At 42.2% G+C, this 12,269-nt stretch overlaps 1 protein-coding gene across 1 annotated transcript; it reads right to left on the reverse strand.

The window, feature by feature from the left end:
• Positions 1 to 2,218: 2,218 nt before the first annotated feature.
• Positions 2,219 to 11,825, reverse strand: POLR2M (RNA polymerase II subunit M). The gene is made up of 4 exons (XM_058737601.1): positions 11,570 to 11,825; positions 9,225 to 9,860; positions 6,600 to 6,804; positions 2,219 to 4,379 (listed from the first exon to the last, which is right to left on the reverse strand). The coding sequence occupies exons 1-4, from the start codon at positions 11,680 to 11,682 to the stop codon at positions 4,233 to 4,235; spliced, it is 1,101 nt and encodes a 366-aa protein (XP_058593584.1). The 5' UTR covers positions 11,683 to 11,825; the 3' UTR covers positions 2,219 to 4,232.
• Between the last annotated feature and the right edge of the window lie 444 nt (positions 11,826 to 12,269).

The raw sequence follows: 12,269 nt of genomic DNA on the forward strand, positions 1-12,269 counted from the left end.
ACTTGTGTAGCCCAAAACTAGTCATCCTCATTGAAATAGTAATTATTACTTCATAAATGGCAAGGTTCCAGATCTCCTGTCTCCTAAGTTTGTTAGGAATAAAAAATTCATTAATGATGGAATATCAAACATTTTTTTCAACGAATGGAAATCTGCACTACCAAGGGTTTTGGTCTGTTTTGTTTCTTGCGGAACATAGTAAGCTGATTCTAAAATTTAATGTGAAAATGCAAAGCCAAAAATATCCAAACCACTCTTAAAGAATAGGATGGCATGGGATGCCTGGGTGGCTGTCAGTTAAGCATCTAGCTCTTGATTTTGGCTCAGGTCACAATCTCACTATTTGTGAGATGGAGCCCTAGGTCAGGCTCCTCACTGAGCATGGAGCCTGCTTGGGATTCTCTCTCTCCCTGTCTACCTCTGCCCCTCCCCTGCTTGCGCTCTCCTTCTCTTAAAATAAATAAATATTAAAAAAAAAGAATAGGATGGCAAGCTTTACTCCAGCCTTACCATAAAGCTACCATAAATACCATGGAGTGATACGATCACAAACAGATTAACAGAACCAGAGAGGGGAGTCAGTAACACGCACACGGGCAAGCCATACGCTGCACAGTGCCAGGACAAGAAGCTCCCCAGGATCCTCCCTCACACAGTCACAAATAATTTCCGGGTAGAGTCCATGACACAATGGAAAGGCAAAATTATAGAGCATTTTTTTAACTAAAACAATTTTAAAAGGATATGTTCATGACTTTAGGTTAGGAAAAGATTCCTCAGACACTAAACATCAAAGATTGAGAATTTTGCAATTAAAATGAAGACTTTCTGTTCATCACAAACACCATGAAGAGAACTGAAAAGTAATCCAGAGAAGGAGAGGATATTTACAACAAATGTAACTAAATAATGATTAGTATCAGGAATACATCCTCCAGATCAACGAGGAAGGAGATGAACAACAGTTTTGAATGACCACTTTTCCAAACGAAGAAATCCAATGACCAGGAAACATGAAGATGCTAGATGCCATCCCCGATTAGGGAAATGCAAAGTAAAACCAAAATGAAGGCCTACCATAAAAACATCACGTTGACTAAAATGCCCGTCTGGCAGATCAAGTGTTAGTGAACTGGAGTTCTCACAGGCGCTGGACAGGGGATGGTGGGAATACTAAATGTGAAAGATAACACACGCCTTATATCCCGGCAAGTGAACTAGATAAATACCCAACAGAAACGTGTTTACGTGCACAAAGATACTCGTGGCAGCATCACCCATCCTCGCCCAAAACGGAAACTATCACAGAAGTGCCCGTCATGCTCGATGGAAGTGGTGTTGATGAAATGGCACATCGCACAGCAATGACATGGATAAACCACACCTATACACGGCATGAATTTTATAAACAATGTTGAGTCAAAAACACCAAACACACACACAGTAGGATTCCATCTGTATCAGGCCAGAGTGGGCAAAACAACATAACCATATTATTGCATACATCAATGGGTAAAAACCGTTTTTTAAAAGGGGGAAAGTATTACTATAAAGTCAGGATAGTAGTAACCTCTGGGGTATAAATAGGGTGTCAATAGGGGACACTTGGGGAGATTCCAGAGTCCTAGCAGTAGCTTTCCTGCATCTGGTTTGTGATTACAGAACTGTTTGCTTTACCCATTAAACTACACGCCTGTTTTAAGTACTTTTCTGTAGGTTATAGTTTATAGAATTTAAAAGAATGAGGGAGAAATTGTATACCAAATATTAATTCTGATTAAATCCATAAAATATTAAATATTATTAAAATAGTGCAGGAAAAACTGCAAGGCCCGTAAGCAGGCCCATAGCACAAAAGACACATGGGAATTTCATATTTTATGACAGCATTTCAAATCAATGGGGAAATGATGGTTTATGATGCTGAACCAACTGGTCAACTATTTGCAAAAATTAAAATTAAATCTTCATATATCCCCACATAAACTTCAGATGGGATTAAAAATTTCCTTTTGAATTAATATAAATATAAAAGTGAAATTTTAAAAAAGTACTAGAAAATAAGGACAAATACATTCCATCCTTGGGGTAGGGACGGCACTCCCAAGGGTAACGGCAAAGGTAGACTCCTAAAGAAAACTTCTACACTGAAACACCACAAACTGTATTAAAAAGAAAGTAACACCTAAACAATAACATATGACAAAAGATGGACATCTTAATTCATCAAGAATTTATAAACCAATAAAAACAGCACTCTCTCAAAGGAATTACAGTTATGAATAAGCAATGCTCAAAACAATGAATATAAATGGTCAACTAACATGAAAAAAACACCCTTCATTAAGTAATCAAAGAAATACAAATTTTAGAAATAATCCTTTCCCGTAATTATTCAATTTGCAAACACTTGAAACAGCAATTTTCAGTTCTGGGAGTTTGATATTGCTAGCAGGTACATAAAGGGACACAATTCTTTATGGTGAGTGATATACATCAAGACTCTCACACGTACCTACACTTCCAGCTAACAATTTCACTTCTAGAAAGGTATCTTCCGGAAATAAATCATTTTTGTACAAATGTGATTATCTTTTAAGATGTTGATCACATTGTTTACAGTTTACATTATAACTGACAATCAAGTTCTTAAACAATAAGTTGGTGTCGCAAGTTATGGTACACCCATAAAATTGAATTGTAGCTATCTAAAATGCAAAATATCTAACATGGAAAATGTTTACAATACATAGAGCAGACTATGAAACAACATACAGTATGATTGCATTATTGAAAATATAAACATATAGCTATGCATTGCAAAGTATGTAAAAGCAAAATATACCCAAACCTTAACAGAGGCTCTCTCTAGGTGATATGAATACAGGGGACTGTGTGTACATGCACGTGAGCCCTTCCATATTACCTGGCTTTCCAGAAGTGTATTATTTTATTCTCTAAAGAATAATTTTATGTTGCAAAATCCATTTACTATTAGTTTTTGAAAGCAGAAATAATGAATTTGTTACCTCAGGGTATTTCTATATTTGCCGGGGGGGGGGGGGGGGGGCGGAGGGGTGGAAGGGGACAGAAACCAGTAGCGGTGCCCGTATGTCCGTGATAGAGAACTGAGCCCTTCCTATCACACACCTCAATGTGTCTTCATGAAAATTTCATATATGAAAGTCTCTTTTAAAGCAAGTTAAATTTACTTAAGCACCAGTAAAACATCACCATTAACATTATGAAGATGCTCTTATTTTATTCTTCCTTTCAACACTGTTTAAAGGCTCCAACAGAGTAAACAAAGAAATCTCCACATAATCCTTCAAAATTACATAAACATGTATACATATGGGATTGAGATTTCTGTAGTCTACCTATGCTTCTTTGGGGCAGGGCTGGGGAGAGGGAAGCTATGTGTTGAAAATTCAATTGTCGCTTTAAAAAAAAAAAAAATGGTGTTCTTACCAAACTGAACTGGTCACCTCTTAGGGCAAGCCTAAGAACAGCTATTCCCTTCCCCTACACAGTCACCCTAGACTTTTCCTGTATCTTGTGTTACTCCAGGCAAATCTGACCATCCAGAAAGATCCTCCACCCTCCAGCATCAACTAAACGTACTCCTTATTCCTAATCAGAAGAAAGAGAACATTCTTCCTAAAGGGAAGACAGAAGAAGGAAACAAACATTTAAGAATTTTCTATGAGTGCCTTCCTAGGTATTTCACATCCAATACCTCAACCCCATGCAAACATGCATAAAATTCTCTAGACTGCTCCCTTCCTTACTCAAAAAAGGAGGGAACTTTATCTTCCTAATTCATTTTAGGTGATGCCTGGGGCAACCAAATATTTCACTGAAAGACATGTAATAAAATGCTATTCCACAGAGGTAAGAATAAGGAAAAGAGCAGTTACCCGCTTTCATTTGGCTTAGAGGAAAATAAAACCGTGCTTACTATGTACTAAAATATCAGACCAACACACAGCATACTGCAGAACTTTAATACAATATGGTTAAACACAATATTCAAATATTAAACTTCTTAAGCACATCAAAGTCCTCTCCTGAAAGACAAACTGGGCTCTTTTAAGAGCTACCTTTGTGTAACTTTATAAAATTCCTTCCCTCAACAATGCCTGACACTGATCTTGATACTTGTTAGAAAGTCTGATGTGACCATGACATCTCAGCAGACAGAGATTCAGGCATTATCCCAATGCCCGTCTTCAGAACTCCTCACCAGAGGACTGATCATCATCTTCATCCCTTACTTCTCGGTACTTCCTCGAAGTCTCCCCTTCTGGATTATAGCTCTGCATCTTTATATTAAGCCTTTCAGCTAATTTCTGTGCCGCGAGCTTGGCTTGCATCTCCTTGAAAACAAAAATCGAAGCAAATAGTTACACATTCACATCTTCTTCCCTGCAATTTTTGCAATAGAAGTCCTCTAAAGAGAAAAGGAAATCAAGGGGCACACCGCCCCACTCAGTGCTCTCTGTAGCAATGTGACAAGTCTGAGGTTGTGCCCAGCACAGATACAAGCGGGTAATGCTGGGGAGAGCTACTAGCCTGCTACAGTTGCGGTCACATTTCCAATAATAGACAACAGTGGACAGAAATACTCCCCCTCTACTTGGGAAACTGAGTAACCTGCTTAGTGCTGCAAGAGTTACAAACATGGGGGTGCCTGGGTGGCTCAGTCGGTTAAGTGGCCAACTCTTGGATTTCAGCTCAGGTCATGATCTCACGGTTTGTGGGTTTGAGCCCTGCCTAAGGCTCTGCACTCACAGCACAGAGCCTGTTCTGATCCTCTGTCTCCCTCTCGCTGCCCCTCCCCCGCTCCCTTGTGTTCTCTCTCTCAAAAATAAATAACCATTAAAACAAATTTTTAAAAGACAAATATGGATAGATTTTTAAGTATGTGGACACATGCACGTGTACACACAAACTCACAGAAGTCTGAACTATCAAATGTCAAAAAATCACTAACGCTGTTGTGCTGATCCTCCAAAAAAGAATCTTCTTTCCCAGATGAAGTCATGGCTTTTAGGCTTGAGAGTTAACATTCCAACGTCACAATGAAAATCAAGCAACCAATACTAAAAAGCTGACTATCCCTCTCCAAATATTCCCAAGAAAACAGCTAAGCAACTGTAAGTCCAAGTACGTTTTGGACACTGGCAGTGTGCTCAGGTACACCCATGGACATTACCGCTGACTGACTGATGGCAGGTGACAATGCCCATTTCTCATCTGGCTCTTCACTTTTCTCACACTTCTGACCCTATGCCTGGGAACTTCTTCAGGTCATTCCCTGAGGCCACGAAGATTCTGGGTGCGAGCTACTACTACTCTGCCGAGGAACCCAGTGTCAAACGGAGGAGTTGAATTCAATTTAAAAATATCTTAGGACAGGCACTGAACATCATATAAACAATTTAAAAAACAATTCCCCACTGCTGCAGTCATAGCTAGGCAATAATTCTTTAATACACGAGGAAGAAAAATGGCTTTTAAAATGGAGTGCCTTGAAAATGCCAACAATCCATGCCAATGGAACTTCTGTGAAAAGCCAAGACTGAATAACAGCCTAGTTTTGTATTAACTGGGGGTATGGCACCTGATTAGAATTTAGCTAACAATACTAGGAAGTTAAGCTGCTGTTTTCCTGGAGGTTCAAATTATTCCTATCTAAGTACATTGGACTCTTTCTTTTCTCCCTACTGCCCTCACACTTGTTTTCTCCCATCCCATCAGTCTGTACATAAACTGTTCATATATATGTTTAAAGTTCTCTGCAGAACTCCCAGATCTTTGAGGAAAGTGCTGTGCAAAATTAAGTCACTAAAGCAGGCGACTAAAGACTCTTCTGTCTTCACAAGGGCCTGCTGATTATGCTTTCTCTCTTTTAAATGTTTGAGAGAGGACAGAGTGTGTGTGAGTGGGGAAGGGGAAGAGAGGGAGACACAGAATCAGAAGCAGGCTCAAGGCTCTGAGTTGTCAGCACAGAGCCCCACAGGGGGCTCAAACCCACGAACGGTGAGATCATGACTTGACCCCAAGCTGGACGCTTAACTGACTGAGCCACCCAGGTGCCCCTGCAGATCACGCTTTTATGCTTAGTGTCCAAACGTCTGTTGGTAACACCACAGTAGTCCCCCAGGGTTATGCTCTTCCCTGTTTGGCAGGAGATGGAAACCTGAAAACACTTCCCTGATTCTACCACTGAGGCTAGCTTCTACACTGAGAATCTCTCACATGGGGTTTACGAGATACAAGACAGAGAAGTAAGACTTCTGCTAGCCTAACAGCATAGGCTTTAAGAGATGGGGAATTCTGCCTGAGTCTCCCCACATTTCCTCCCCACTCTGCTGCTGCTGCTGCAGGTAGCTGGGATCATCTCCAGCTGGGCCCTGCAGACTTCCAAGACTCTGAAAACTGGAGGCATACACCTGAGAGCCAATGGCATTAGCCAGCCATTTCTCAAGCACCTACTCCCTTCTATTAAGTTCTGTCCTCTCTGAACTTGCTGGAGTGAACTCTGATTAGCAGCATCCAACACACACTCAAGAAACACGTAAAACTCTTAATACCTCATAATTCTGTTTCTGCTGTTTTTGAAGTGCCACAGATTCTTCCAGGGAGAGCAGCTGTGCAGGCATATGGTGAAGTGGCAGGAGCCGAGCTGCTGTGATGTCATCAAGATGCTTCTTATCCCTGAGCCGCCTTTCTTCCAAGGAAATGGGAGACCCTGTTCTCTGCCAATAACTAGATGAATCATTTTGTTGTGAAGGTAATCTGAAGGAGGGAAAATTTATGTTCTGTCATCAGACTGTTTCCTTTTTATAGACACGTGTTTACAACATTAACACACTGAAGCGGCCTTTAACCTAGCAATTCATTCTTCTGCAAAGGTAATAGGAGTTTACCAATATTTCTATTTGTAGATACAAATCCTTCCCATTTTTAAACATATTTACTTCAAAAGCAGGAGTATTTAAATTGGCCCTTTGGAGAGTGATATATGACAACCCACTGTTTTTAACAGATAATAGGTAGACTGACAAACTCTTTGTATTTTCCTTCTCTCTTCAAACCTTACACTTGAGCTGAACCACCAGTTTTGTTTAAGTTTATTTATTTTGAGAGAGAGACGGCATCAGCGGGCGAGGGACAGAGAGGATCCCAAGCAGGTTCCACATTGTCAGCACAGAGACCAATGGCAGGGCTCATATTCACAAAGCCATGAGACCATGACCTGAGCCAAAACCAAGAGTCGGATGCTTAACCAACTGGGCCACCCAGGCACCACTGAACCACCAGTTCTAACGGGAGACAGGAAGGTTGTCAGAAAAGCTTTAAAACAGTGAATTCTGAGGAGTCATGGAATAATTAATGCTCACTGTGGGAATGAGGGGCAATATGGTGAGACATAAGGGAAGTTCAGGGGCTAGGGCATGCAGGAACAGCGGTAAGATAAGGCTGGGGAGTTGGCTGGGCCCAGTCTTCAGCAAAGAGTTCTGTTCTATGTACCAGATTCAGATCTGCATTTTACTAACTTCATTTTGGCAGCAGTGGAGTGGATGGGCTGGAAGACATAAGACTAGAATCCAGAACAGGTCAGTTATAGCCCAAGAGAGGGATGAGAGCCTTCCCTTTTGATAGGAAAGGATGAAAATAAGAATGACTAGAGATGAAGGTCAACAAAATACATCAGGCAGGTCTTTCTGGCTAGCAAATATGAATAAAAAGGAACACACCTTGGGGAAAAAAACCCAAAGTGGTGGCACCATGAACTTAGGGAACATAGGAGAAAGTCAGTGCAGGAAGAAGTGTTCTATCCTGCACATGATAAAGCTGAGGTGCCATAGAACACCCACGTGGTTTCAAATATAATGGGCATGTGGATCTCAAGTTCCGGAAGACCTAAGGTAGAGGGATAGGAGGGGTAGCTGCCAGCATCCAGGTGGTATTCTGGAGCCAGAAGAGCCTGTAGCAGGCCAGAGGAAGAGCAGAAAAGGAGCCAAAGGCTGTTCATACATGGAATCCCTCAATCCACAGCTGACCAGGCCAGCCTTTCCTGATCTGCTTTAACCGTACAGGAAGCCCTCTGGCTCTCCCCACTCCCACCTACAGCTATATGACCATAACCCAGAACCAGGATCATGTATTCTCTGACCAACTAGATGATGCTTCTGGTTTTCTGTCTTCCCAGAAGTGAAGAAACCTACCTCACTGCACACAAGATGAAAGATTACCGACAAAGGGCACAAAGATTACTCTTTATTCTTAACTAAATTTTAATGTAATATAATCCTGGTTTTCTATATAGAAAAAAAATGTTTTCATGTTAAAAAAATGGCAGGGTTAAACTTTAGTCTCTTATAGTAATTCTTTAATAAAAGTTTTAGGTACTTCTAACTAGAGGTTTTCAGTTTTTCCAAGAAAGACAGCAGTGATTCCACTTTGTATCTGATGTTACATCCTGGTAAATACAGGCAGGTACAGTACCAGTAACCATTCCCTGATTTGAATGTTACATCTGCATATGAGTGAATAACATTCTTTTCTCTTCAAAGAGCTTTTCTTTTTCTGGAGACTCAGACACAAAACTATGGCAAGGTTAGTTTGCCAGTCCTGCCTGAATCTGTTTTTCAGTTTCTTTAACCCTTCTCGGCTCCCTTCCCCTTGAAGTTATTATATAGTTCAGTGTTCTTTGAAATGTGTAAGGCTTGGGTTTTCATCTAGGTCCTGAGCTCTTTGAGGAGCAGGAGCTTTACTTGTGTGTCACCCCAGCACCAGCTGCTTACATATCATGAGCACGCAGATATTTTTCACCGAGATGTCTGTAAGCTTCTAAAGCTGCTTTCCCCTTAACTTACCGTCTAATCTAAGGGGGGAGCTGCATACCAAAAAACTGTTGTGAAAAATAAAGTCATAATAAATTCTCTAACTCTGGGTTTAATATCAAATATTGGCTAAACACCCTGAAATTCAATACTCCACCTGCTATCTGAAACCTTTTCAATTCTGGCTAAAAACCTAAAGGATTTTCCAACATGAATCCTCCACCCCAGCCAGGCTGTTTCCACAATATGCTCTTACCTAACTATAAGCAGATCCCACACAAAGTCCAGCAAACTAAAAGCATTCTCCCAGTTTTTTGAGTTTAACAAAGAGTATGTTCCCGTGACAGGCCTGTTTCTGATGGTACTTACACATTAGTTTTAAATTTATGTGGTGGGGGCACTGGGTTCTTGGCTCGAATTTCTAGCACTTCCATGTAATGAGGCTTCTTCTGTGCCCCACGACAAAGCCCTGCCAAGGTCTCAGCACTCCTGTCCTGTTTTGAATGCTGTTCACCTGGGTCCACAATTGTGATCCTTTGTAACCTATCAATAAACAGGTTGTCCGAGCTGCTAGAATGATCTTCTGCCTGACTTGAAACACGATGCTGAGGGAGACGCTCACCAGCTTCAGAAGAGGAAGGCACACTGGCTCTGCTACTGGGAACCAGGCACTTGCTCACTCTGTCCTCAACCTCTGGAGCCTCTTCATCGCCTTTGTGAGTAGGATGCTGATGTGAGGTTGTTTCAGACGACTTGAAGTTACTTACAGAGGAACAGCCACAAACTGGAGACGAAGTATCAAGTATCTGGTCAGAATCCTGGGCCTTATCTGTGTCCACATCAACAACTGCAATTGCTTTTTGCCTTAGCTTACAGTCTAAACTAACAGGATGAAACAGTTCAGTTTTTCCTCTAACTTCTTCACATTCCGCAATGGCAGCTTTCAGTTTGGCAAAAGAGTCTAAGATCTTTTTACCTCTGTCGGGCAATTTGCAAATGAATTTTCTGTTAAATGGGGAAAAAAATGTGTATGTTACAGCCATGTTTTTAAACTTGAGATAGAAAGACAAAGCATTATCCTCAAAGGGAGAAAAATCTATCTTTAAGTAAAAAATCTGATTTCCAACAGTCTCAAAAGAGGAATGAAATAAGAGTCGTGATCTAAATACCCTAAAAAATAAGGGATGTAGGAAGAATAAGGAATATGCCTCATGTGTCTAAATTTCAGCCGAAGTATTTTAAGCATATGATAATACTCCATAAGACACTCCAAAAATCAGCAGTTTTTAAAGTGTGATCTCCAAGATCTTACTGGGGAGGGAAGGTGGATGGGTCTGCAAGGTCAAAATGATTTTCATAATTATACTAAACCATTATTTGCCATATCCATGCTCATTTTTTCATATGGGTACAGTGGAGTTTTCCAGAGGTCACATGATATGTGATGGTATCATTGCTCTGATGGCTAATCATTGTGTTTTCTGGTGTTTTAAAGATCTCTCAACTGTAATTCCTAATACACCAGTAAATATCAGTAGATACACATAAAACAAGAGCTCCTTGGGAGGCTCAGTGAGTCTTAACAGTCTAAAGGGGTCCCAGAGACCAAAAATGTTAATTATCTGCTCTAGATCAAAATCCCATTCTCAAAAAGTCCAAGTGTTTGTCTCTACTAGAAAGCTTCCAAATGGTCATTTGACCCTTTTGCTAAGTGACAGAAGTTCCTTTTCAGATTCTCTTTTCTTTATCCATATAATAGATGGAGGGAAGATTATACTTCGGGTTCCCTATTCTATGTCTCACACTACATTCCTTCCCACAATTTCAACATTAATATTCCTCTCCAGTTGCAATTCCTATGTATTCCCAGCCTTCTCGCTCCTGATCCTCATGGCTTCTCCAGCTTTTAAGTAGATAAAACTCTCCCCTCAACTCAGTACCCTCTAAAAATCAACCACAGAGCTATTCCCCTCCCCAAGTTTTCTGTTCTTATCAGTGGTTCTCTATACAGTCTGGAAACTTCAGCACTCTCTGTCACCTACATATTCAAATTATTCCATGCCTGATGTAGTTTTCCCAGTCCCATAACTACCTTTCAAATACACCCCTCTTGCTGGGAACTTCGCTGGAAATAACCAACTGTCTTCTCTTATTCCCTCAAAACCATCCTGCACCAAGCTGCTAAAATAAGCTTCCTAAAAAATCGCTTTCATTTTATCGTTCCCCTGCTACCGTCAAGTCGGCCAGCTGAATGAGACAAACTTTTTCTGCCTAATATATCTGCACTTTATATCCTATCACTCTTACCCTTTCCTACGGTTCCTGTAAAAATACGATCGAAAGATGAAATTGACAAGATGTGTTGGGCACGATACGGGCCGCAGGGGAGCGGGATTACCAAAGGATTTAGGACACAGACCCTCCCTTCAAGGAAGTAGTCAAACAATTAAAATCAACGCGAAGCTAAGGAACAGCTGAAACGGTAAGCAGCCTTTCAGCATACAAGCAATCTCCGCAGGCGTTACGTGCCAGACCAGGACGCAGCCGGCTTAGCGGCTGGAGGCCGTCCGCTCGCCAGCGGGACCGGAAAGGTCTGACTGAGGCAAGGTCACCTTCCAGGGTAGGGAACCCGATGTGGCGGAAGGCGAGGGAACGCGTCCCAAGAAGACCGAACCAAAGGAGGCTGGCAGTGACTCGGCGGGACCCAAGCTTACTCGTTGCGCAAAAGTCTCTCCTGGCGCTTCAACATCTCCTGCAGCTCCGCCAAACTCCGCCGCCCCAAGTCCTCGGGAGCTTGGGGCTCGAAGCCGCGAGCCAGCGAGGACATTCTGCGGGGGCTGAGGCTGGCGAGGCGGCGGGCACTCGGATTCCTCAGCAGCCCCCGCGGCTAGCGCCGGATCCGCGACCGGCGGGGACTCCGGGGCACGAGCGGGAGTCGCCATTTTCCCGGAAGAACAGGTCGTCTTCGAGCCGAATCGAGCTTTATTGAAACACCGGAAACAAACACAGGCAAGGAGAAGGGGGCGCTGGGAGGAGCGGGAAGGGGCGGAAGTTATGGGGGTGGGGGGGTGTCAACCCTCGTCTGGGCCCGCGTTTGCGACTTGTGTGTTTTCTCGGTTCATCAGCTCTTCGGGTTTATTCAGAAAGTGTTTGCTAGTGCAACTGTAAGCCCGACAGGTATCCACGATCCCTGCCGTTATGGAGTCTACCGAGGGGTGGAGGGAGGCAGAGATTAATCCGGTAATAATAAAACAATATAATAGTAAGATCGCTATGGGCGCTAGGGCAGGTGTCTGGAAGAAGTGGAATGTACATAGAAAACTGAGTGATGAGTTGGTTAACCACTGATGAAGTTGGGGGAACGCGCCAGACAGGTTTTGGTCTATGGTGCTGCGTGCGTCCTAGCCCAAGGCT

This window comes from Neofelis nebulosa, chromosome 7, assembly GCF_028018385.1.
Source record: "Neofelis nebulosa isolate mNeoNeb1 chromosome 7, mNeoNeb1.pri, whole genome shotgun sequence".
NCBI lineage: Eukaryota > Metazoa > Chordata > Mammalia > Carnivora > Felidae > Neofelis > Neofelis nebulosa.